The sequence below is a fragment of the Schistocerca cancellata genome, chromosome 7 (assembly GCF_023864275.1).
Source record: "Schistocerca cancellata isolate TAMUIC-IGC-003103 chromosome 7, iqSchCanc2.1, whole genome shotgun sequence".
Classification (NCBI taxonomy): Eukaryota; Metazoa; Arthropoda; class Insecta; order Orthoptera; family Acrididae; genus Schistocerca; species Schistocerca cancellata.
This window is the reverse complement of record NC_064632.1, coordinates 250,047,051-250,074,252: the sequence shown is the minus strand read 5'-3', so window position 1 is coordinate 250,074,252 and position 27,202 is coordinate 250,047,051. Positions and strand designations below refer to the sequence as shown.

Below are 27,202 nucleotides of genomic sequence, written 5' to 3'. Positions count from 1 at the left end.
TGTCAGAGAGAGTAAAGAACCTGGAAGAACAGCTGAATGGAATGGACAGTGTCTTGAAAGGAGGATATAAGATGAACATCCACAAAAGCAAAACGAGGATAATGGAATGTAGTCGAATTAAATCAAGTGATGCTGCCGGAATTAGTTTAGGAAATGAGACACTTAAAGTGGTAAAGGAGTTTTGCTATTTGGGAGCAGAATAACTGATGATGGTCGAAGTAGAGAGCACATAAAATGTAGACTGACTATGGCAAGGAAAATGTTTCTGAAGAAGAGAAATTTGTAACATCGAGTATAGATTTAAGGGTCAGGAAATATTTTCTGAAAGTATTTGTATGGAATGTAGCCATATATGGAAGTGAAGTGTGGACAAAAAATAGTTTAGACAAGAAGAGAATAGAAGCTTTCAAAATGTGCTGCTACAGAAGAATGCTGGAAATTAGATGGGTAGATCATGTAGCTAATGAGGAGGTACCAAATAGAGTTTGGGAGAAGAGGAATTAGTGGTGCAAATAGACTAGAAGCAGGTATTGGTCGGTAGTACACATTCTGAGGCATCAAGGGAACACCAATTTAGTATTGGAGGAAAACTTGGAGACTAAAAATCATAGAGGGAGACCAATAGATGGATACACTTAACAGATCCAGAAGGATGTAGGTTGCAGTAAGTACTGGGAGATGAAGAAGCTTGCATAGGATAGAGTAACATGGAGAGCTGCATCAAACCAGTCTCTGTACTGAAGATAAGAACAACAACAACAACAACAACAACAACAACATGGATCTAAATTTCTCATGACCTTTCCTTCAGGAAACTTCATGTTTCCAACTGAAACCAACAATTAACAGTATGTGGAAGTTGCTATCCCATTCCTCTGTTGTTTTAAAGATGATCCTAGAGTTAATTTGCGCAGACAGTGAGAACTTATCACCATGATCCACACAGCAAGTAACAATTTATGGAATGGAGACATGTGTCATTTCCACTTAACAAAATTGAGTATTCCACCATTAAAATTTTGCTACCATTGTTTTGAGACATGAAAGGACTAATTATTTTATATCGACGGTAAACCTTGTAAGTTGCTGTGCAATGTTATGGAAAATCTTAAGCCCTTAATCCACAAAAACTGAAGTGGAATGCTGTTCAAAATAATTTTGTTGTACTGTGATGATAACACACAGCAGCTACAATGTTGGAATCGATCCGGTGACTTGGTAGTAGAAATTACTGCACATATTTGTCTCGGCTCAGATTTAATGTCAAGTGACTGTTTCAGTTTTGTTCAACTAGAAGGGCTACACAGAAGCAGATTCTTCAGAGATAGGGAAGTTCCAGTTGTGGCACAGACATTGCTTGAGAGTCAGCTGCAAATGTTCTCTCCTATTATACACAGTAGCTCATTATCAGTGCTTGTTTTGCTAATAGATTACATGAAAAGTTGACATAATGTACAGTATTGACATATTGTACATTATTGACATATTGTGCATAATTAACGCTTACTGTTATTGTTTGAAGTGTTACGACAAAATTTTCATTGCAGTTTTGTTTGCCATTTCAGTCGGAATGCCTTCTAGTGCATTCATGTTTGTTTTTCTGAATTGGTGGTTGATATAAGCCAATCTTAATGTAATAACTTAGAACAGTGCAGAAAATTTAGTTGATGTGAGTACAATTACCTTACATTATTTCTGACTCTGGCAGCCTGCTGGTTGAAATTCACTACCCAAGGACAGTTCTCCAGCAGAACACCTATACAGGGAAACAAATTAAGTAGGTAAAGTAAGTCCAGCTCATTGCACTAAATGAATAAACAGAAGCATCCAATACCACTCCCTTCTTGTCATTCTTCAGCACAAGTAGTCAAGAATTGAAACAATTCTTGTGTGTGTCTTTTGCTCACCTGTGAAACTGAGAAAGAAATGATTTCAGCTTTAGGAAAGAAGACCCAGTACTGAACCTTGCGAGACTTCCCATGTTGTGTACCCCCATTCTATGTTTAACGTTGTTACTACGATACAGTCAGTAAATGTGGCTGTGTGCTTTTTGTCCATGTAAGAGGGATGTCATTGATGCCATAACATTTCAGTGAGCACAGGAGTATTTTGTGGTCCACACAGTCGAAAGCTTTGAGAAGACCCTAAAGTATGCAAACAAAATCTTTTTCTTGTTTATCTCTGCCCTGACATCAGTTTTTAGGTCTTGCATGGTATTGTCTGTGGAGTATCTGTAATGAAAGCCAAACTGAGTAGTATTTAACATGTTCTGCTCAGAAAAATGAGCCAATATTTTATCTTAGGCCACCACCTCAGACACCTTTGAGAAGACTGGAAGTAATAAAATGGGTCTCAAATAAGAACTTGGTGGCTTATATCTAATTTTATAAATGAGTCACTAGACCATATCTAAGTCTCTCAAGAAGTACAAGGACAGTTCAATAAGTAATGCAACACATTGTTTTTCTGAAACAGGGGTTGTTTTATTCAGCATTGAAATACACCAGGTTATTCCCCAATCTTTTAGCTACACAACACTATTTTTCAACGTAATCTCCATTCAATGCTATGGCCTTACGCCACCTTGAAATGAGGGCCTGTATGCCTGCACGGTACCATTCCACTGGTCGATGTCGGAGCCAACGTCGTACTGCATCAATAACTTCTTCATCATCCGCGTAGTGCCTCCCACGGATTGCGTCCTTCATTGGGCCAAACATATGGAAACCCGACGGTGCGAGATCGGGGCTGTAGGGTGCATGAGGAAGAACAGTCCACTGAAGTTTTGTGAGCTCCTCTCGGGTGCGAAGACTTGTGTGAGGTCTTGCGTTGTCATGAAGAAGGAGAAGTTCGTTCAGATTTTTGTGCCTACGAACACGCTGAAGTCGTTTCTTCAATTTCTGAAGAGTAGCACAATACACTTCAGAGTTGATCATTTGACCATGGGGAAGGACATCGAACAGAATAACCCCTTCAGCATCCCAGAAGACTGTAACCATGGCTTTACCGGCTGAGGGTATGGCTTTAAACTTTTTCTTGGTAGGGGAGTGGGTGTGGCGCCACTCCATTGATTGCCGTTTTGTTTCAGGTTCGAAGTGATGAACCCATGTTTCATCGCCCGTAACAATCTTTGACAAGAAATTGTCACCATCAGCCACATGACGAGCAAGCAATTCCGCACAGATGGTTCTCCTTTGCTCTTTATGGTGTTCGGTTAGACAACGAGGGACCCAGCGGGAACAAACCTTTGAATATCCCAACTGATGAACAATTGTGACAGCACTACCAACAGAGATGTCAAGTTGAGCACTGAGTTGTTTGATGGTGATCCATCGATCATCTCGAACGAGTGTGTTCGCACGCTCTGCCATTGCAGGAGTCACAGCTGTGCACGGCCGGCCCGCACGCGGGAGATCAGACAGTCTTGCTTGACCTTGCGGCGATGATGACACACGCTTTGCCCAATGACTCACCGTGCTTTTGTCCACTGCCAGATCACCGTAGACATTCTGCAAGCGCCTATGAATATCTGAGATGCCCTGGTTTTCCGCCAAAAGAAACTCGATCACTGCCCGTTGTTTGCAACACACATCCGTTACAGACGCCATTTTAACAGCTCCGTACAGTGCTGCCACCTGTCGGAAGTCAATGAAACTGTACGAGACGAAGCGGGAATGTTTGAAAATATTCCACAAGAAATTTCTGGTTTTTTCAACCAAAATTGGCCGAGAAAAAAAATGTGTTGCATTACTTATTGAACTGCCCTCATATGTCCTGAATGATTAACTGCTTACAGGTAAATTTGTTTTTGAATGGAATCTGCCTCCAGCAAAATACAATTGTTCTTCCTTGATTGAGATATGTTTCAATGAAGTTAAAACATTGTCAGTGGGTTTTTATTTTCTTTCTATTAAACACAAGGAAAAATTTTCTTTACTAACTGTGTGTATACAAATTTGAGTTTTTAAGGAATTATTCTCAAATTTGAAAACAGACATGATTTTTTTGTGTATACCTTGTTACTAAATACTATGGTTTTTGTGGTCTTTTATGTTTTGCATTACAGTTGTTTATCTTCCATAGTTTGTCATCTGCAACCTCATAGAGCTGAAAATAAAAAACATCATTAACATCATTTATGACTGGTAATGTTATGGTTAGGCTTAATATTCATTAATTTTATGTGGAAGTGTGTGTGCATGCATGCATTTGTGGTTCACTTTTTTTTGTTTTCCCCATTATCTTCACTGTGAGAAAGTGCACTTCTTAAACTTTCAGTGTCACTGTTTACAGAAGTGCAAAAACAAAATGATGGGCAGCTGAACAGTTGAATTTGTTCGAGATGGGAATTTTAAATCTTTGTAAGGTTTATCTATCACTGTACAAAAAATGATGTCTGTTTTCCAATTTGTGAATACTTTCATAAAAACTTGAATTAATATATGTATAGGTAGTAAAGTACATTTTTGTTGTTGTTTAATAGAAAAAAAATAATTGTAACTTCAGCTAAACATGTCTTGAGTAAAAGAGGAAAAAGTGTGTTTTACTCGAGCCACATCCAACCCAAAAACAAATTTATTTGTGAGCAAGTTTGGACACAAGAGCTTCAACATCAAGAGGAACTGCTTACAATGATAGATCATGGCTAGTCCTGTAAACTGTGCATACAATTTCAATGTTTTTCTAGAAAAATCATTATGGTGACCTAATTAATTTGTAATCTTCGTAGAGTTTGTATGTTTGAAACTAATGTCTTGGAAGCATTGAGTCGGAGATAGGCACAATGAAAATACTGCTAAACATTTACATTTTCCACCAAAAGGCCTTTTTTTGGAAATAGAAAACACACACACACACACACACACACACAGATGCGCGTGCACCATCTCTGGCAACTGTGGACTGCTGTGTATGTGTGATCATGTAGCCATGCGTTGTGCACGTACAAGACTGTTGATAGAGTGTGGCTTGGAAGTCTGAGCATATGAGGTTTGGAAGTCGACAGTAAAACACAAGAAAGACGAGAATGAAAAGGACGGACACTGAATAAAGCATGAGTTAGATGCTAGTAACAAATAAAAACAGCATTAGGAAGAAAAACCATTAGGCAAAATCAACTGTGGAAAGTCGAGGATAATATTGTTTTTATTTCATCTTCCACTATGCATTTTTTGAAACTAATGTTTTTCAGTGTGCATGCTTTGTCTGCCAAAGTAAATCTAATAATCTTTATTTGGTTGTTAATAGTAGGTGCAGTGTTCACTGCCACTGCAACAAGTAATCAATGAATTTAGTGGTGATCAGATTTTTGTGCCTCATCATTACTGCCATAGCTCTTTCTGGGAAGTCAGTTTCATTCACATCAGTATTTTTGTTAGTGCCTGTTTACTAATGTTCCAGACTGTTTATGCTGTATTCTTCGAATGTTTTAATGTTTGTGAATAGTGGCTGTGTTTTTCTTCTTTGATAATAGACTGAAGAATTTTACAGTACTGGTGGTAACAGGGTTCCAAATCTTGGCTGCAGTTTGTCCTCTGAGTAAGATAGTACAAGGTACTTTAATCCAGAAGTTATGAATGTCCCATATCTGATTTTATTTAAATTTTGCCATGTTTCTTTTAGCGGTAAATAAGACTCAAAGTGCTGTAGGAATATGTTTTTCACAATGTTAATTTCTTTTATGTTCACATTGGTGTGTACCTGCAGTTGCTCCCTCCTTGAAGCTGTGTCTGTGTCAGCAAAGACCAACACACTTACTTGTTGGTGGTAGACACTTATGAGATAAGTTATAATAGGATATTTTCTTTGTCAAAAAGTTCAGATTTCTATAACCATGGAATTTTCTTGGTTTCAGTTATGATCTACAGTTTCCTTGAATTCTTGCTACCAATACCGTCACCATCTTTCTGTTTGGCTGTCCAGTTTCTTTCATCCTCTCAACCATCTTCCTCTAAAAATTCTACTAGAGTTCATTCATTCATTCATTCTTCTTCTTCTCCTCCTCCTCCTCCTCCTCCTCCTCCTCCTCCTCCCCCTCCTTCTTCTTCTTCTTCTCTTTTTTCTTTTTTTAAAAGAAAAAATGCTTAAGAGTATCTCTAGTCAGATATACATAAGGTTCTAAATTGGTGGTAAATAACTGCACAGTAGTTAGCATTTTTGCTGGAAGGCACACATTTGTCAGTTGTGTAATTTGCTGTAACATTTTTTTTTTTTTTTTTTTTTTTTTTTTTCCCATTCCAAATGCTGTACCATATCAGAGTTCATTAAGATTTCTTTTGCATGTGTAGTCCATATTTTGTGGTTCTCTATGAACTAACTAAAAATGACACAATTGTTAATGGAACTGGTTATTTCTGATTTTTTTCAGGTGCTATTTAAGAAGAAGTTAAGTGGTAAACAGTGGTTGTCACTGGTTCTGCTTACAGTCGGTTGTATGATGAAAGAGACTGATATGAGCAGTGATAAGAAAAATTCATTTACTTCTACCAGTACACCAACTGCCTCCCAGGCTGGCTTCCATTTCAGTTTCAACGCTTTGCTTATTGTAATTCAGGTAGGTTATGTTTCTCACAAAAAATTGTGATGTCAAAACAAAGCAGTAAGTATTCTTACATTATATTTGGCTCACCTCTGCATTAATGAATGTCATTATTCTGAAAATTTTTGAATGAGTGACTACAATCCATTGTTATACTCCCAAGAAATAAATGAATTTGTCACATTCCCTCTACAAAAAACAGGGTGTCTCTTAATTGCTTTTAGATGTTTCTAAAAGTTGTAGAAGAGAGACGGTAGTAGTAGTATTGCATATACACCCATATGTCAAATCACACTGAAGTGTGTGGCAGAGAGTAATTCCCATTGTACTATTTATTAGGGTTTCTTCCTGTTCCATTTGCCTATGGAGTAGGGGAAGAACATTTGTGTGTGCACACTGTAATTAGTAAAATATTGTCTTTACAATTTCTACAAAAGTGATACATACTGGTTCACGAAAATCTATGTGTCTTTACAGTGTAGTAGACATCTGTCTCCAAGAGTCTGCCAGTCCAGGTTTTTCACTTTTCCATGATGCTTTCTCGTGAGTCAAACAAACATACTACCGTTCATTATGCCTTATTAGTATACTTTCAATAACCCCAGTGATGTAGATCCCACACAGTAAGCAATATACTTTATATACTGAATTTTCTAGTGTCCTACCAGTTAAAACTGAAGTCTCCCAATTGCTTTACGAATGATTGAGTCTCTGCTTCCATTTCATCTCCACAAATTGTTACATGTCGGTATTTGTATGAGTTCACTGATCCCAATTTTGACTGATTTATATTGTAGCTCAAAGGATGGTACTCTGTATTTGAATTTGTTAAGTGTAAAATTTACATTTCTGAACATAAAAAGAAAGTTGCCAATCTCTGCAACATTTTGATACTTTATCAAGATCTGACTGGATATTTGTTCACCTTTTTTCATTATAAATAACTGCATTAAGTGTCAGGTCATTACTTTCACTTTGAACAGTAAGAATTATAATAGATTTCCGTGAGCGAATGTTCGAGTTAACTCCAGATTTAGCAAAAACTCTCCATGCAAGATAACATGCTGTGTCCTGCATCCTGAAAAATCATCAATCCAGGCACAAATTTGGTTAGAAAGACATGTCCAGAAATGATAATTTGCATGTTACAGATATAAACACAATGAACTTTCTTCTTTATTCTCACTCTAAATATTGATTTTTTAAGTGTAGTTAAGTACAGAAACTGCTTGCCATCATGACCACTGTATTCAAATCCAAGTGTTATCTTCAAGAGTAAAGTGTGATATGCTTAGTCAGGAATATGTATTGTACAATGAATTACTTGTGCATTGACCCTAACCCATGTAGTGTGATTCATCTGTTATTGTACAGGGATGATGAAACCACGACTCCTCGTGTGGACAAGAAAAAGTCCAAACCAAGGGCCTCATTGGCTGAGCATGCGGACTATCTCGTCATACCCACTTTTATCTGAATGTTACAATGAACTGATCTGGGTGGGAACTAGAGTGTAACATACTGATGTGTCATTCTCTTGAAGATATGATTTCAATCATATTTTCTCATGATTGTTTACTGCTGGCATATCTTCAAACAACTTTATGAACACTTGTTACAAGGAAAATCTGCCATGTTATATGGGGAGAACTGAATTAAGTCACAATCATTAATACCTGTGTCTCTGGTAATCATATTTTGTATGCACTTACTGTGGGTAGCCAGTTACATAGGAATACTATATGAGGAACTGCAGTAGAAGAATGAGAGTTAAAATCCTGAGACAATGTTGCTTTCATTGCAAGACAAAAATTGACCCTTGCAGTATATGCCTCTGTGTAAAATTAATTCATTAAGTCCCTAGGAGAATGTAAAGCCTAGTTTATAATGGGATGAATACAAGCAAAGGAGCATAAGTGAGCAAAGCATACTCTGGGGTGAGAAACAGCATTTGGTGGCATTCAGTTTGTAATTGCAAGTGCTTGCTTGTGTTCTGCTGGTTGTCAGTCTTTCAGAGAAAGGTCAAAGGAATTTCACCTGCTTTCTGCTTTGAGACTGTGCTTAATGTGATCATCACTGAGATGATTTGCTTTCACAATCCATTATTTCTCACATGTGAACTGTTGTAATTATGTCACATTATTGCTGCTATTTTAGGAGCAGGTTATTTGTATGTTTTTACATTACAATAATAGTACTCTTGGACATTATCTTCCTTACCCTTACCTTGGTAGAATGCTTGAGGGCTTTGTGTTTGGCACCACAGATATTGGAAACTATCTATAGTATAGCAGTTGTTGAAATGCAAAACAAGTTCATAAGACAAGCATAACTGTATCCAGTTACTAAAAGGTGTATACAAGTTCTAACCTTTATTCATCTAAGAGCATTCGTTGCTATTTAGTATCCTGCTTTGCAGCCTTCTGCTCAATTGTAGTGAGCAGCCACTAGAACTCTTGTATCAATGTACTTACAAAATTTTGTAACTAGGCTAAGGAAGGCTAGAGCTGGAGATCAGTGGTAAGAGAACTACCACCACATATTTAACCCTTGTGTAAAAATTCAGACAGCCATATGTATTGTTTCCTATGATGATTTGCTGACTTAATTGTCAATTCATTCCCATGCAAAATAATCCTGTCTGGAGATCACAGTTTTGTCTCATAACAATAAACATCGTTCTGACAAATGAAACCTGGGCACTTGTCAGCATTCACTTGGTTCGAAGCTCATTCTCTTGTTTTTTCATTCTCTCCTTTGTAAATGCTTGTTTGCAAAAATGGTTCAAATGGCTCTGAGCACTATGGGACTCAACATCTTAGGTCATAAGTCCCCTAGAACTTAGAACTACTTAAACCTAACTAACCTAAGGACATCACACACACCCATGCCCAAGGCAGGATTCGAACCTGCGACCGTAGCAGTCCCGCGGTTCCGGACTGCTGCGCCAGAACCGCTAGACCACCGCGGCCGCTTGTTTGCAGATTAAAGTGATTAGTAATGGGCAATAGTGAATTGTTCTGTCCAGGCTAGGCTCACTTCTGTTCACTTCATTGTAAATTAGATTTAACAGTAATTTATACAACATAGGCAATGATAAAAAGTAGCAAAAGAGTGTCTTTCGTAATATTCTCCTCGTGATGTACAATTGTCGTCAACAACAGTGGCATTTCATTCAATGATTTTGTGCAGTTTTATATTGCTTTGAATTACTTCTTGGTACAGAGGTATAGTGGATACTAAAGACAATAAAGACTCTTGTGGTCTGAGAACGAGTGAAGGTGATGCCCACTGCACATGCTCACACATTCAGTGGCTCTATCTGCCTGATACTGTGATACCTGAAAAGAATGTATTCATGTGTTGATGATTTGCATGCGTGCTGCCGAATGAGAGACATAATGTTCAACATCTGGTGTTTTCTGTCAGCTGCTTTTGGTAACTTGTAGAATTCTTGGGTGTCCTCCCAGGCCACATCATAATTTCTCCAAGGTGTTTCGGCAAACAGACTTTTTGCCATCTTCAGATGGTTCCTGATGACTGTCACTCTACTCTTGTCAGTGTCCTATATATTTTGCCAGTAACCTCTCCATCACTCCACTCCTGTCACTATTCATGCAGCCACCATGGTTGTGGCAGGAGTGTTGCCCAGTTCTGAACTCTGACCTCAAGTGTCTGCATTATTGCTGTTGGGTACAGACCTCACTGTATGGAAATGCTTCTCTTTTTCTAAGCTCAGTGCAGACTTCTGTGTCTGACTCAGTTGTAGGCTACAATCTTTGTTAATTAGATCATCCTGGCCCCTAATTTCAATGCACTCTTTTAATCACCCAGTCCTAGAAGTAAGATGATTGCCAAAGTATTTTGGTGTTGTTATAGTCTGTAGTATGGCCATATTTTATACCATGGTCAACCATGGCTGTTTTGGTGGTCTGGCATTATTCATTGTCGCATCAGAGTTCAAGGCACCTCTCTCCTACCAAGCATATAGTTTTCTCACTGTTGGCTTTGCCACATTGGCAGGGGATTTCATGGACCCCTGATTTGCAAAGGCCTGGGTCATCCTTTACAGAACCTATTAGTGTCAAGGTTTTTGGGGGTGGGCAAAAGTAGGATTTAACATGGTGTTGCTCCAAGATTATGTTGGCTTTTCTGGACAAGCAGGATACACACTATTGATTTGTTCTCTTCTTAGTCCTCCTGATGTTTTCTAGATATAGTCTACCTAAATGAACTCCTTATCTGCTTGCTGCTGTACCCATTTCTTTGGAATGTCATCTCCGGGTGATTCAGCTCAGTTGGTTGCAGTTGGATTGTACCCTGTGAACAAGCATGTGTAAAATGTCTTCACACTGTGAGTTGGGGTGACTACTGCAGACATGTAGATACAAATCAGTGTTTGTAGGTTTTCTTTACACACTGTGGCCCAGCTTTCCATCTGGTTTTCATTTCACCAGGACATCAAGGACTGGAAGGTGGCATCCTGTTTACTTCTGTGATAAACAAGGTGTGTTGGAGTGAAGCAAGTTATGATGGAGACATTCACCTAAATTATCCCTGCCCAAGTGGCAAAATAATGATTGTGTTATCCACGTACCTGTAGAAAGAAACTAGTTATAGCTTTGCTTGCTCCAGGACTTTCTCTTTGAAATATTCCATGAACAAATTCACTGCAACCAGTGATACAGCATACTATGTGGCAATGCCATCCATCTGTTGCTAATAGTTTCCATTGAACAGGAAGTATGTTGAAGTGAGCACAAACTTGAAGAGTCTCATCAGGATGATGTTGAATTTGTTGTTTAACAGTTCTATGGAGTCCTTCAGTGGTACCCTGGTGAAGAGGCACATTACATCGAAACTCACCAAAAGGTCACTATTATTGAGGCGAAGTTCTTGTAGATGGTGTATAAAGTGAATGGAATTGCCGATGCGATGTACGCATTTCCATACAATCAGGAGGGTAGTCAGGTCTATGGCCACATGATATATTGCTGCTCCTGTAATGCTATATATGGGGTGAGTTGGAATGCCCTCTTCGTGGACCTATGGCAGCCCCTACAGTCATGGTGGTGCAGCTGCTTGTGAATGAAGTTTCTTAACAATTTTCACATCAAAACTACCATAACGAAGTACAGTAGTTTTTCTCTGAAAGCAACTTGTCAAATCTCCTTCTTTCTTCCTGTATGCTGCATCATCAAGATCGTCATTTTCTGTTTATATTTTGTGTGCAGGAGCAACACAGTAGCACTCCGTTTGCCAGTGGGCAGGATGACCAGCTCTGGATCATAATGTAACTCTTGGGTAGCCAATCTTTCTACCTAAAATGTTGCTCTTCAGTGATGTGGTCCTGGTGAACATGTTACATGTTTCATGGTGTATTTCTCCAGCCTTGTTGACACTGGAAGCCAGAGATCAGAGGAAGGTGCCACCCCCACCGCCACCACAATCATCCACTGTGGCAGCCACATGGACAGCAATAGCAGCAGAGTGGTGAAGGGGATAATGGCCAACACATATAGGATACTGACAAGAGTGAAGCAGCAGTCATCAGGAATCACTGGAAGATGGAAACTAGTCTGTTTCTGTTTGCCAAAACATCTTGGAGAAATTATGATGTGACTCGGTCTGATACCTGAGCTTTCTAGAAATTAATAATACACTGGTAAAACATCAGGTCACCTAGCTTTTCGATAAGATTTCTTTTGGCAATTAAAATTTGTATTCAGCATTGTAACTGTTGAAAAGGGGTGGCTTTATTGTAACTTCCTGTAAAGTTAAATTTGTATGAATGACTGGGACATAAATTCACTTCCCCCTAAGCTCAGAAAATCAAATCTGCATATTTCTTGCACTATGTAAGTGCTGTAGTGCGAGCAAACATGATTTGTGGTCATAGTACTTTATAGAGCAACACGTAAGTTCAGGTTGTGTGTGAACACATGGCTGGACAACAGTAATTCAAGTTACAGAATAGGACAAGCACTCGTTTGTGATTACTTAAATACTACTGTTTCTTTGGTGGCTCAACAGAGCACATGAGGAGGCTGATCCAGATGGCCTCTATAAACACATCTGTGAACTGTATAGATATACAATCTTGGAAAATTGCGTGCATCATGAGTGAGGGTATATCAGTGTTTGTCTGCTTTCCTGCTAGAAATCTATCCCACCATTTAAGAGGTAATTGACAATAGGAACTGGAAGACAAATTATCTGCAATTCTCCTATCACAATGAAACCTCAGCTAATTATTGAAAATCGGTGGACCTATTCTGTACCAAAAAATGAGAGCCCACACATATAAAGAATCATCATCAGCACACAAAATACCTATTGGCCACATGGTTGCAGCTTACTCACTGGGTGTGTACAACATTAACGATAAATCGGAAATTCCAAAATGTTTGCACAAACAGTCATTATATGCACAGAATACACACCAATAAGAAGAGTTTGAATCATTTAGGAACAAAAAGAATGCGGAGATGAGCAGTATTTTTGTATGAGATTTTTTATGAAGCTCACAGTCTGCAGTGTTGATCATAAAACGAACTAAAAATTTCTGGCTTTTAGCTGTGTGTGAAGTCTGAGCTAAAGACTTCAGTGATTTTGTGACATCCCAAGTTGTATTTTGTCAGTAACTTGGGTGCGTGAGCTCGGGATGTCACAGACCTTTAATTTGTAGTCTCTTCCTCATTGACAACTCCTGATATCCTCTACGCTGAAAGTTCACATTGGTGCAGAATGATGTTTGTTCAGTAGTGTATATGACACTAACATTCTAGCTGACATTAAAATGCATTTTATTCATTGCAGCTATTGATTAATAATAATGCTGACCAGTACATTTATTATGAATGATAATTAGCATGAGGTTACATGTCAGCGCTCACAATTTCACAATTTTGATGGTGAATTTGATGCTTCAATTGTGGCACAAAATAATCTGTTCACTTTTGCATAAAATCACAGTTCACAAATTGTTAAAACTCTGCCATAGTAGTTTGTTAAAGAAGAAGATCACACCATAGTAGTTCAGTTAAGTCCATCCTTTATCAAATTCATCACGTTCAACAATCAGTAATTTCAGTGAGAATAACCTAATACACTTTTCATAATTGCAACACTGGTTACACAGAATACTCATTAGTTTTACATACTGAATTCACCCAAAGGTTTACTTGTTTGCAGAATATACATACTTGTATTATGAGTCAAACAACAGGAGCAGACTGATCACAGATGTTACTCATTGTATTTCAGACTGTGTAAGAATAAACAGCTTTTTTGAAAACTGCATTAGTCTTTAAAATTCAGCTAGGTTGAAATTTACTGTTTTTTATTGCAAAAACTAATAGAATTTTTGAGCATGGAAAAGTTACTGTTTACAAAATTAAAAAAAAAGAATGAACACTGTTTTTCTTCTGCAGTTTGGATCCCCTCGTTTACATGAATGTACATTATATTGACTGGAATACTCTCTTTCAAATTCTGAAGGTGGCAGGAGTCAAATACAGGGAGTGAAAGGCTATTTACAATTTGTACACAAACCAAATGGCAAAAGGGAAGTGGTTACTGAGAAAGGAGTGAGACAGGGTTGTAGCTTATCTCCGATGTTATTCAATCTGTATATTGAGCAAGCAGTAAATGAAATGAAAGAAAAAAGAAAAATTTGGAGTAGGAAATAAAATCCATGGAGAAGAAATAAAAATTTTGAGGTTTGCCAATGACATTGTCATTCCTCAGAGACAGCAAAGGCTTGGAAGTGCAGCTGAATGGAATGGTCAGTGTCTTGAAAGGAGGTTATAAGATGAACATCAACAAAAGCAAAACGAGGATAATGGAATGTGGTCTAATTAAATCAGGTGATGCTGAGAAGGAATTATATTAAGAAATGATGCATTTAAAGTAGTAAATGAGTTTTGCTATTTGGGAAGCAAAATAACTGATGACTGTCGAAGTAGGGAGGACATAGAATTTAGATGCTATGGCAAGGATAGTGTTTCTGAAGAAGAGAAATTTGTTAACATCAAGTGTAGATTTTAATGTCAGGAAGTCTTTTTTGAAAGTATGTGTATGGAGTGTAGCCATGTATGGATGTGAAACCTGAACGATAACTAGTTTCGACAAGAAGAGAATAGAAGCTTTTGAAATGTGGTGCTACAGAAGAATGTTGAAGATTAGATAGGTAGATCACATAACTAATGAGGAGGTACTGATTAGAATTGGGGAGAAGAGGAATCTGCAGTACAACTTGACTAGAAGAAGGGATCAGGTGGTAGGCCATGTTCTGAGGCCTCAAGGGGGTGACCAATTTCATATTGGAGGGGAGTGTGGAGGGTAAAAATTGTAGGAGGAGACCAAGAGGTGAATACACTAAGCAGGTTCAGAAGGGTGTAGGTTGCAGTAGTTATTTGAAGATGAAGAGGCTTGCACAGGATAGAGTAGCATGGAGAGCTGCATCAAACCATTCTCTGGACTCAAGATGACAACAACAACAACAACAACAACAACAACAACAACAATCGTATCTTGCAAATAATACTTAATTACATGAAATTATTATGTAGTACATTAATTAATGAGTGTTGTACAGCAAGTGGTACAGAAAAAAATAATATAACAAAAGTTGTAGTTGAGTTCAGAATCTAATAGTGGTTGTTACAAAATCTATTGTGGAAAATGCTAATGGTTCAGAACTTCATGTTAAATTATTGCAGAAGATAATTAGTTTTAGATAATTTAAAATTCTTTCCTGTAAAGTTGGAATGCTTAACTTTCAATTGGTGTAGGTCACTTCATGGAATTTTACTGATTAGGTTATAGGTTTTTGCAGGTAGCAAACTGTAATACAAACTTAAGCTAATTACAACATTTAATTAACAGTGCCCTAACATAAAGTTATTATCAAATTGAATCAGAACACTTGAAACAGTAATTTGAACAATAAATTTCAGAGAAATCCAGTTGAAATAAGTTGTTATATAAAGGCTAATGTCTCGAGGTAAATGTATTGAAAGTAAGACCAAAATTAGTTGAAACTTCTTGTTATTGATGGGAAGAGGAAAACATAACTGATGGTTCTGACTTCAGCTGCTTTGTCACAAGCTGTTCAGCTGATTGTGTAAAAGTTCTCAATTTTATGTACCTCTGATATATTTGAGAGTGGGCAGATGATATTCTTCTGCCTTATGGTATGTCTACATAGACATCTACAATCTATAAACCACTGTGAAGTGCTTGGCAAAATCTACTTCTTGTTGTACCATGTATAAAGGTTTCTTCCCGTTCTATAGTGTGTGGGAAGAATGAGTGTTTAATGCCTCAGTGTGCATTGTTATGAGTCTAATCTCTCTCTCTCTCTCTCTCTCTCTCTGTGTCCATCTCCTACGTTTATATCTACATCTACATAGATACTCCGCAAGCTGCCATACTGTGTGTGACAGATGATACCCTGTACCAATACTACTCATTTCCTTTCTTGTTCCACTAGCAAATTGATTGTGGAAAAATGACTGTCTAAATACCTCTGTATGAGCCCTAATTTCTGGTGTCTTACCTTCATAGTCCTTACGTGCAGTGTCTGTTGGCAGTAATAGAATTGTTCAGCAGTCAGCTTCAAATGCTAGTTCTCTAAATTTTCGCAATAGTGTTCCTGGAAAAGAACGTCGCTTTCTCTCCAGGCATTCCCATTTGAATTCCAGAAGCATCTTTGTTCAAGCCTACTGGTAACAAATCTAGCAGCCTGCCTGTGAATTGCTTTGATGTCATATTTCAAGCCAACCTATAGATTGCACCTATACATAGTCTCCTTTGCTGATGAACCACACTGTCCCAACAGTCACCAATAAACTGAATTGAACTGTTTGCTTTCCCTACCACAGTCCTCACGTGCTTGTTCCAATTCATTTTGCTTTGCAACATCAGGCCCAGATATTTAAACAACATGACTGTGTGAGGCAGTACATTACTAATGCTGTATCCAACCATTACAGGCTTGTTTTTCCTACTTACCTGCATTAACTTACATTTTTCCACACTTAGAGATAGCTGACAGTCATTACACCAACTAGAAATTTTGTCTTAAGTCATCGTATACCCCTCTACAATCACTCAACTTCAACATCTTACCATATACCATGACATCATCAGCAAATAACTGCAGATTACTGCCCACTCTGTCTGCCAAATCACTCATATATGTAGAGAACAACAGCCAGTGGTCCTATCACACATCCCTGGAGCATTCCTGACAATGCCCTTGTCTCTGATGAACACTCGCCATCAAGGACAACATACTGGGTTCTATTACTTAAGAAATCTTTGAGCCACTCATATATCTGTGATCTTATATGCTCATACTTTCATTAACAGCCTGCAATGGGGCACCATGTCAAATGCTTTCCTGAAATCTAGAAATATCGAATCTACCTGTTGCCCTTCATCCATAGTTTGCAGTATATCACGTGAGAAAAGGGCAAGCTGAGTTCCACAGAAAAAATGATTTCTGAATCCATGCTGATTCATGGACATAAGCTTTTCAGTCTCAAGAAAATTTGTTATATTTGAAATGAGAGTATGTTCGAAGATTTTGCAGCAAGCCGATGTTTTTCAGGTTTGTTCTTTTGCCCTTCTTGTATAATGGAGTCACCTGCACTTTTTTCCAGTTGCTTGGGGCTGTGTGCTGGCTGAGAGTTTTGTGATAAATGCAAGCTAGGTAAGGGGCCAGTGCCGTAGTGTACTCTTTGTAAAACTAAATATGGAGTCCATCTGAAACTGGTGAATTATTTATTTTCAAGTCCTTCAGTTGTTTCTCTACACCAGGGATGCTTATTACTATGTTGTCTATGCAGGAGTTTGTCCAATTGTCAAATGATGGTGTGTTTGTACAATTCTCCTGTGTGAACAGTTTATTGAACACAAAATTTAAAACTTCAGCTTTCGTTTTGCTATCTTCAAAAGTCACAACAGAATGGTCAGCAGGGGAATGGAAGCCTGAGAGCCACTTAGCAATTTTCCATAGGATCAGAATTTTCTTGGATTCTGTGCCGGATCTTTTGCTAAGGTATGACGGTGGTAGTTTTTGTATGCCTTGTGCGCAGATCTTTTCACAGACGCTCATATCTCTATTAAACTTTGCTTTTCGTCATTTGTGCATTCCCTTTTGAACCGATACTGCAACAGCCTCTGCTTTCTCAGCTTCCTCTGAATCTCTTTATTAAACAATAGTGGGTCTTTTCCATCCTTTATCAACTTACTAGGCTCATAACTCTCCAAACCACGATTTACAATCTGCCTGAAATTTGCTCATAATCCTTCTATGTCCATCTTACTGGAACTAAGTGACATCAGTTCACTCTCTAACAACTGCTTGTCTGCTCTTTCTAGCAGGAACACCTCCTAGCCTTCTTGACTGATTTGCTAACTTTCATAACCATAGTTGCTATAATGACATCATGCTCACTAATCCCCATTTCTATACTGACATTGTCAAGAAGATTAAAAAGGATTACAATTCAAATATCTGTATCCACATTTAGGTTTTCCATGGTGTCCATAAATTGTCAAAGCAAATGTTGGCATGATCTCTTTGAAAGGACATAGTCAATGTCCTTCCCCATCCTTCATTAATCTGAGCTTGTTCTTCATCTCTCAGCCCCCATTGTCAGCAAGATGTTAAATATTAATCTTCTGTTTTTAGTATTTAAAGTAAGTTGCCAATCTTCACACTTCTCTCATAGCTTGCCAAAATCTGGCTGAATATTTGTGCAACTTTTTTCAGACAGTACTTCATTGTATATAACTGCATCATTATCTGTGAAGAAATGGAGGTTACTCCTAACTGTCTGCAAGGTCATTAATATACAACAGAAACAGCAAGAGTCCTAGTGTTCTTTCTGGAGCGTGTGTGAAGTAACTCCCACTACACCTGAAAATGGTAGTAAAGCCCTGAAATGTATTATGCTATGTGGAAAAAAAACTGTAACTGGTGCAATACCTTATTATTTAAATCATTGTGTTGTTGTCTGTGTAACAAAACAGGGTATTACTGTCAGTAATTAATTATAAATTATAAGAAACAACTGTACTGATCCCCAGGACATCTGCCATATACTACTGACATCTCTATGTTGCAGAATCTGAGAACATATTCTAATGTGGCAAATTATGACTTGCATTGAATCAAATAGGGATCTGAACACCATTGATTTGAAACCCAGCTTGTTGTGTTATTTTCAAATCTTTGAGTTGAGGTAACTACATTGGAAAGATTTTGATCTTTTGTGGTCTTAACACCTAATGAAGTCTATACATACATATGGGATACATTGCCAGGTTCATGTCTGAAATGAAAATTTCCTTATCCCTAAATGGCAAGTTATTTTAGACACAGTAAAAATGTCAGGGATCCCCAGTCAAGTGCAATAGGAGCAAAACTACTCATACTACTACAGACTGGAAAAAAGTGAAATGAAATGATCATATGACATTGATGACTTGGCCTAGGGAAGTTTGGGTGCCATGTTGCAAGTCTTTCCAGTTGATGCCATACTGAGTGACTGCATGTCGATGGTGATGAAATGATGGTGAGGACAACACAGCTCCCAGTCCCCAAGCGGAGAAAATCTCCAACCTGGACAGGAATTGAATCCGGGCCAGCTGCACGGCAGTCAGACTTGCTGATCATTCAATTAAGGGGGGCAAACCATAAATCGAAAATTAATAGTCAAAGCCAAAGAATTTGATACATTTACAAGAAAAGAAAAAGAAAATTCGTAATTCCCAATTTTTGAGTTTTGCAACCTAGTTAATGTTATCAACAATGGAAAATCCAGGATGGAATGTAACAATATTACAGAAGGAAAGTTCTACTCGCCATATAGCGGAGATGCTGAGTCGCGATAGGCACAACAAAAAGATTCACACAATTATAGCTTTCTGCCATTAAGGCTTTTTCAGCAACACACACACACACACACACACACACACACACACACACACACACACACACACACAACTTGCACACACCTCTGCAGTCTCAGATAACTGAAACCACACTGCGAGCAGCAGCATCAGTGCATGATGGGAATGGCGACTGGGCGAGGGTAAGGAGGAGACTGGGGCGGCGAGGGGGAGGGATAGTATGGTGGGGGTGGTGGAGAGTGAAGTGCTGCAGTTTAGACTGAGGGCAGGAGAGGAGATGGGGGGGGGGGGAGGGGGGAGGAAGTAGTGGTAAGGAGAGAAATAAAAAGAAATTAAAAACGGAGTGTAGCAGTAAAATGACGGCTGTGTAGTGCTGGAATGGGAACAGGGAGGGGTTGGATGGGTGAGGTCAGTGACTAACGAATGTTGAGACCAGGAGGGTTACGGGAACGTAGGATGTATTGCAGGGAAAGTTCACACCTGCGCAATTCAGAAAAGCTAGTGTTGGTGGGAAGGATCCATGTGGCACAGGCTGTGAAGCAGTCATTGAGATGAGGGATATCATGTTTGGCAGCGTGTTCAGCAACGGGGTGGTCTACTTGTTTTTTGGCCACAGTTTGTCGGTGGCCATTCATGCGGACAAACAGCTTGTTTGTTGCCATGTCTACATAGAATGCAGCACAATGGTTGTAGCTTAGCATGTAAATCACATGACTGGTTTCACAGGTAGCCTGGCCTTTGATGGGATAGGTGATGTTAGTGTCCGGACTGGAGTAGGTGGTGGTAGGAGTATGTATGGGACAGGTCTTGCATCTAGGTCTTATACAGGGATATGAGCCATGAGGTAAGGGATTGGGAGCAGGGGTTGTGTAAGGATGGACGAGTATATTGTGAAGATTTGGTGGATGGCAGAATACCACTGTAGGAGGGGTGGGAAGGTTAGTGAGCAGGACATTTCTCATTTCAGGGCACAACGAGAGGTAATCGAAACCCTGGTGGAGAATGTAATTCAGTTGCCCCAGTCTTGGATGGTACTGAGTTAGGAGGGGAATGCTCCTCTGTGGGCGGACTCTGGGAGGTGGTGGGAGACTGGAAAGAAAAGGCACAGGATACTTGTTTTAGTACAAGGTTGGGAGGATAATTACGGTCAGTGAAGGCTTCAGTGAGACCCTCGGTATATTTTGAGAAGGACTGCTCATCACTGCAGAAGAGACAACTAGGCTATACGGAAGGGACTTCTCGGTATGGAATGGGTGGCAGCTGTCAAAATGGAGATATTGCTGGTGACTAGTAGGTTTGATATGGACGGAGTTACTGATGTAGCCATCTCTGAGGTTGAGATCAACATCTAGGAAGGTGGCTTGTTGTGTTGAGTTGGACCAGATAAAGCAAATGGGGGAGAAGTTGTTGAAGTTCTGGAGGAATGTGGATAGGCTGTCCTCACCTTCAACCCAGATAGCAAAGATACCATCAATGAATCTGAACCAAGTGAGGGGTTTAGGATTCTGGGTTTTAATTTAGGATTCCTCTAGATGGCCCATGACTAGGTTGGCATAGGACAGTGCCATGCAGGTGCCCATAGCCGTTCCTTGGATTTGTTTGTAGATATACCTTCAAGAGAGAAGTAATTGTAGCTGAGTATATAGTTGGTTCTTGCGACTAGGAAGGAAGTTGTTGGTTTGGAATCCATAAGGCATCTGGAAATGTAGTGTTCAATAGCAGTAAGACCAGGGGCATTAGGAATGTTTGTGTACAGGGAGGTGGTATCAACAGTCCATATCAAACCTACTAGTCACCAGCAATATCTCCATTTCGACAGCTGCCACCCATTCCATACCGAGAAGTCCCTTCCGTATAGCCTAGTTGTCTCTTCTGCAGTGATGAGCAGTCCTTCTCAAAATATACCGAGGGTCTCACTGAAGCCTTTACTGACCGTAATTATCCTCCCAACCTTGTACTAAAACAAGTATCCTGTGCTTTTTCTTTCCAGTCTCCCACCACCTCCCAGAGTCCGCCCACAGAGGAGCATTCCCCTCCTAACTCAGTACCATCCGAGACTGGAGCAACTGAATTACATTCTCCACCAGGGTTTCGATTACCTCTCGTTGTGCCCTGAAATGAGAAATGTCCTGCCCACTATCCTTCCCACTCCTCCTACAGTGGTATTCTGCTGTCCACCGAACCTTCACAATATACTCATCCATTCTTACACAACCCCTGCTCTCAATCCCTTACCTCATGGCTCATATCCCTGTAAAAGACTTAAATGCAAGACCTGTCCCATACATCCTCCTACCACCACCTACTCCAGTCCAGTCGCTAACATCACCTATCCCATCAAAGGCAGGGCTACCTGTGAAACCAGTCATGTGATTTGCAAGCTAAGCTGCAACCACTGTGCTGCATTCTATGCAGGTATGACAACCAACAAGCTGTCTGTCTGCATGAATGGCACTGACAAACTGTGGCCAAAAAACAATTAGATCACCCTGTTGCTGAACATGCTGCCAGAAATGATGTCCTTCATCTCAGTGACTGCTTCACAGCCTGTGCAATATGGATCCTTCCCACCGACACTAGCTTTTCTGATTTGCACATGTGGGAACTTTCCGTGCAATACATCCTACGTTCCCGTAACCCTCCTGGTCTCAACCTTCATTAGTCAGTGTCCTCACCCATCCAGCCCCTCCCTGTTCCCATTCCAGCACTACACAGCCGTCATTTCATTGCACGCCCAGTCTTTTAATTTCTTTTTATTTCTCTCCTTACCACTACTTCCTCCCCGCCCCCCCCCCCCCACCTTCTCTCCTGCCCTCCATCTAAATAGTAGCACTTCACTCTCTGCCACCCCCACCATACTATCCCTTCCCCTCCCCGCCCCAGCCTCCTCCTTACCCCCACCCAGTCGCCACTACTGTCATGCACTGGTGCTGCTGCTCGCAGTGTGGTTTCAGTTATTTGAGACTGCAGAGGTGTGCGTGCGTGCGTGCGTGTGTGGGTGTGTGTGTGTGTGTGTGTGTGTGTGTGTGTGTGTGTGCGCGCACATGTGTTTTTGTCTATTGCTGACAAAGACCTTAATGGCCGAATGCTATAATTGTGTGAATCTTTTCCTTCTGCCTATCGCGACTCAGCATCTCTGCTGTATGGTGAGTAGCAACTTCCCTTCTCTAATTTAGTTAATGTTATTTTACACAATGTTTTGACAGCTTTTCTTGATATCTGCTTTAGGTGTGTTTAGTGTAGTTCTTGGTTGATCATTGCATGGACTGCATCCAAACTGTGTTAAAGACAAGCTGTGCACAAATTTTTATACGTGTGTTTGTTTCCCAATGCAAACAACACAGGTAGTTCCTTGCTGGCCTGGTTGAATGAATTATTTGCTAAAACATGTTCTGTCTGTAGTCCGGTTGGTAACTCATTGCTAAGGTTGGACACACATTAAGGAGACAACTAAGGAAATATGTTTAAACTTTGAGTAAAATTACAGTATTAACTTGTTTAAAAACTTGAAAATATGGAAATTACCACAGAAACGCTGAAAAATATGAACAACCATGCTCAAAGGAAGAGCCATCTTAACTAATAAAAAAAACTACTTTAAAAATGTAAAGATCTTGTTTCTAGAAGAAATGCAAGAGCAATAAATAACCACAACAACAGTGCTCTTGCAGTTGATCAGAGAATTGACTAATGGCAGTTCACATGAACAAACATAAGCAGTCTTCTCAGGCTTCAGCCGTGAATGGAGCAATAAGTAATCTAGATATATTGTGCAATTAAAGCTTTCTCCACCACATACCTCTGTGATTTATGGAACACAGGTGAAGGTGTTCTTACAACATTAACAATGAGATGTCTTCTTTTTATTTAGGAACTCAGTAATGATAATGGCTTTGTAATTTTTTGTGCTCATTATTATTATTTTTTGTTTCAGACCGTGTGTTCCTCATTTGCTGGCGTTTACAATGAATACCTTCTGAAGGCAGATGGTGCAGATGTCAATGTGTTTGTACAGAATGTGTTCATGTATGTGGATTCAATTATATGCAACGGAGGTATACTTCTGGTGCAAGGACAACTTTATAGTGCTTTCACATGGGAAGCACTTTCATCGGTGTTTACATTTAAAGTAATGATTATAATGTTCAACAATGCAGCTATTGGTATTATTACTAGCTTCTTTTTGAAGAACTTAAATTCTATTCTGAAAACATTTGCAAGTGCGCTTGAATTAATGTTTACAGCAGTACTCTGTTGGTTAATATTTGGAATACCAATATATGTGAACACTGTTATTGCCATCTCCATTGTGTCGTATGCTGTTATACTCTATTCTCAAAATCCAGTTGTAAATCAGTCACAGAAAGAAGACAAGCAAACAGAGGAAGAGGAAGATCTGTTAGATGTTTCTTCTGCCTAACTTATTAATATTTGCAGAAATGGTCCATGTGAATTTAAAAGGCTGCACCTTTGTACTTGCAGAATGTACCAAGGAGTTCTGTAGGTTAACTTGCGTTGGCAACTGGCTTTTTATTTCTGAATTGAAGTCATAATTATAGCCTGTGATATTTACATAGATTTAACTTTCGTTATTTATTGATATTATAAGAAATGGTCCACATAAATTTAGAAGCCTGTATCTTTATACTCGTGAATTTTATAAAGGATTGCTGTAAGTTAACTTGTGACCATAATCAATGGCACATAATATACAGTTGTTATGGTGAACATAAATGTGGAACATTTTATATGCTGAAACAATACAAGTGCAAGGAACAATGAGAGCAGAAGAATTTCCGTACTTTTCATATTTTCCAACCATTTCTTGTGGTGTACTCTATTCTGTTAAACAAAAACTTTAAAACATTATCTTTCAAATTGGTCAATGTTAGCAACTAATGTCAAGATTTGTATAGTCATCATTTCACCAGAATATTTACTGGTTTATATGCTACCAAGCAGACAAGTATAAGCTTTTAAATACGTTAGGACGTGAAATGATGGAACATTTCCATGAACTTGCCCCAAGATTGATAAGCATTTAGCTTCTGTTGTACTTGGTCTTTTTATTTATCGTGGTTATAATGTGTTTAAAGATAATCATTTCAAGATAATTTTGCATTGATATAAGGCTCAGTGTGTTCATTTGCTGTGTACTGAATAGTTACATAACTTACACTGATGCAGTTTTTAATTCATTAATTTTCTTCAGCTATATTCCAAAACCTTCAAATAACTTGAAATAGTAATTATAATAGTAACAATATCAGAGAACTAATGAATATTTGTGGCCTTGGTGAAGTGAAGTTATGAAAGGTGCTGGATACTGTCTCAGCATATACTTGTTTCTCAAGCAGAAATGTCGGTGGACTAACTAATAGAAGAGCTATGTTTTTTCTTTGAACCCTTGTGCTGCGAAATAAATATAATGGCCTAAAGTTAGTAACATCAGAATAACCTACAAAATATGAAGCCATAACGTAAAGATATCAGTTTCAAACCACTTTTTGGCGAGTATTTTTACAGTACAGAATAGTCATTTAATGTTGTACTCCAGAAGTATGTTTACATTTAATGTTTTACAGTTTTTGGGAGACTCTTCCCAATATTGGTCACATTTATTATTTGTTTTGATCAAAAGAACAAAATGTTTCACTTTTGATAAGTCTTTCTTTAAAATTTCTTCTCTTTGTCTGATTTTACAAGGATTTATTCTATGATTTTCATAAAATAAAATAAACTAAATAATATGCTGAAAGTGCTGCCTTTTGAACCACAGCATAATGCAGCAGATTAAAAATAATAATTTCAGATTGTTCTTGACATGTGTTTAATCTGATTCCTGCTGAATCCTAGTTGCATAGATTTGCACAGAAACAATCTTTTACTTTGTGCCAAGAGGTGGTAACACTAAAAAGAATCACTAAGAAGTGAACTTGGCTGACATGCTTAACTTCATTTGTGGAGCTGCACCTTATGATAATCTCAGATAAAAATTTAATTATTTATTTTAAATTTCATATTTGGTCAGTCTTGCCATTCATTATCTGTATTGTAACAACAATCAGGAAGCTGTAGAAGATTCTGTTGCTGTAGTAATTTCTATAGCTGTGCTACTTAAATGTATTTTACGATTGAAGTATATGTTTGGTGCTTAAATGAAAGAGTATTCTTGTTTTGATGTGTTGGCTTCATGAATATCTGACTTTTTTCTAATTTTAGCAGTTTTTGAAAATTTTATGTGTGCTGTGATTGCTATAGTTGTTGTGCTGTATGTCTCTCTGCTTCCAGAGCACTTAAATCATCTGTAAATGTAAGAGTAACTTACGAGTAAATTAATGTTAATTTTTATTTATATGTGATGTATTTATATATGGATTTTCCTACCATCTAATATATTTCTAAAACAACCAAATTATAATTTAAAGAATTGTTGTATAAAATGAAAAATTCAATTCAGAAAATTGGTAAAATTACAAAGAGACATGAAGACTACTCGGTGTACACCTTCAAGATAGGCAAAGCCCAGTACTGCCTACAGATGCATGTTCCTAGCATTAGGACAATAGGTTCCTTTTTGAGCGACGTAAGTTTCAAGAGAAAAAGAAAGACAAAGACGATGAAAATGTAACTATAAAGTGTAAGAGGTAGAACTGTGCTACCTTCAGCTCAGAGATTATAGGCATGATAGAGTGAGTAGTATGGCCAGAGGAAGGAAAAAAGGAACGGAAAACAAAATGTGGCCAGAGTAATGCAGTTAGTAGGGGGGGCGGGGGGGAGGGGGGGAGGATGGCAGTGTTGTGATGCATCTGTTATGGATGGCAGAGGCAGAGGCAGGGCGAAGGGGGGGGGGGGGGGTGAAAGTGTGAAAAATTTTAAGACATAATAGCACTGAAAGTAAAATTCACCTGAGAAGACTATAGAATTATGAGACATAATGGCTGCTTGGTAGTCACTTTTATGAGGCAAAATTATTAGTGCTGCTGACACATATAAAAGCACAAGAAACTACCCTAGCATTTGTAATGGTTAGTTTATTCTTTGAGAAGGTAAGATGGATAAGATGGGGGAAGAGAGAAAGGAAGGGCAAGTCACTCAGGTTTTAGGATGACAGGGACCATCTGTTCATTCTCACTGTGGAAGGAATTAATAGTTTCAAAAGCTAGGATAGTTTCTTGTACTTTTGTAGGTGTCTGTCAGCACTGTTATTGAGGTAAGTGCTGGCCAATCATTCTGTCTTGTAATTTTAAGTAAATAATAGGTAGGATAGAACTTTAAAAATCATCAATACATGCAAGGGGTGTTAGCCTAGGAGGGCATCGGGATGAGGATATCTTAGAGAGTGACTTCCTGTCTCTGGATGTGGCAAAACTGGTGCTGGGTAGAGGGATCCAAATGGGGTATAGCAGGCACTCTGGTCCTCTGAGAGAGACTTAGTAATTGGGTACTTGACATTCACAACACAGATAGTTTTTCATGTCCATTTACACCCTCTACCATTTTGGTGTTCACCATCCCAATACAGAAAGCCATGGCAGAACATAATTAGTTAGGAGTCTGGGAGGATGATAGTGAGTGGGTGCAAAGAACAGATTAAGCAACATAATCAGTAGTAGGAGTTGGAACCTTGAGGTGGTATTGGTGGTCTGGGAATGATGTATGTTCTGTTAAGAATCTTGTAAAGGTTAGGAGTGTGGCAGAAGGTGACAAGTGGATTGTGCGGAAAGGATATTTCTG

At 38.8% G+C, this 27,202-nt stretch overlaps 1 protein-coding gene across 1 annotated transcript in view; it reads left to right on the top strand.

The window, feature by feature from the left end:
* LOC126092158 (UDP-galactose transporter senju) overlaps positions 1-26,224 on the top strand; it is an 85,608-nt gene extending 59,384 nt beyond the window's left edge. Inside the window, exons 5-6 of the mRNA XM_049907628.1 lie at positions 6,368-6,553; positions 23,400-26,224. Coding sequence (XP_049763585.1) covers positions 6,368-6,553; positions 23,400-23,885 — 672 coding nt within the window. The 3' untranslated portion in view covers positions 23,886-26,224. The remainder of the gene's footprint in view (positions 1-6,367; positions 6,554-23,399) is intronic.
* The last annotated feature ends 978 nt before the right edge of the window (positions 26,225-27,202 follow it).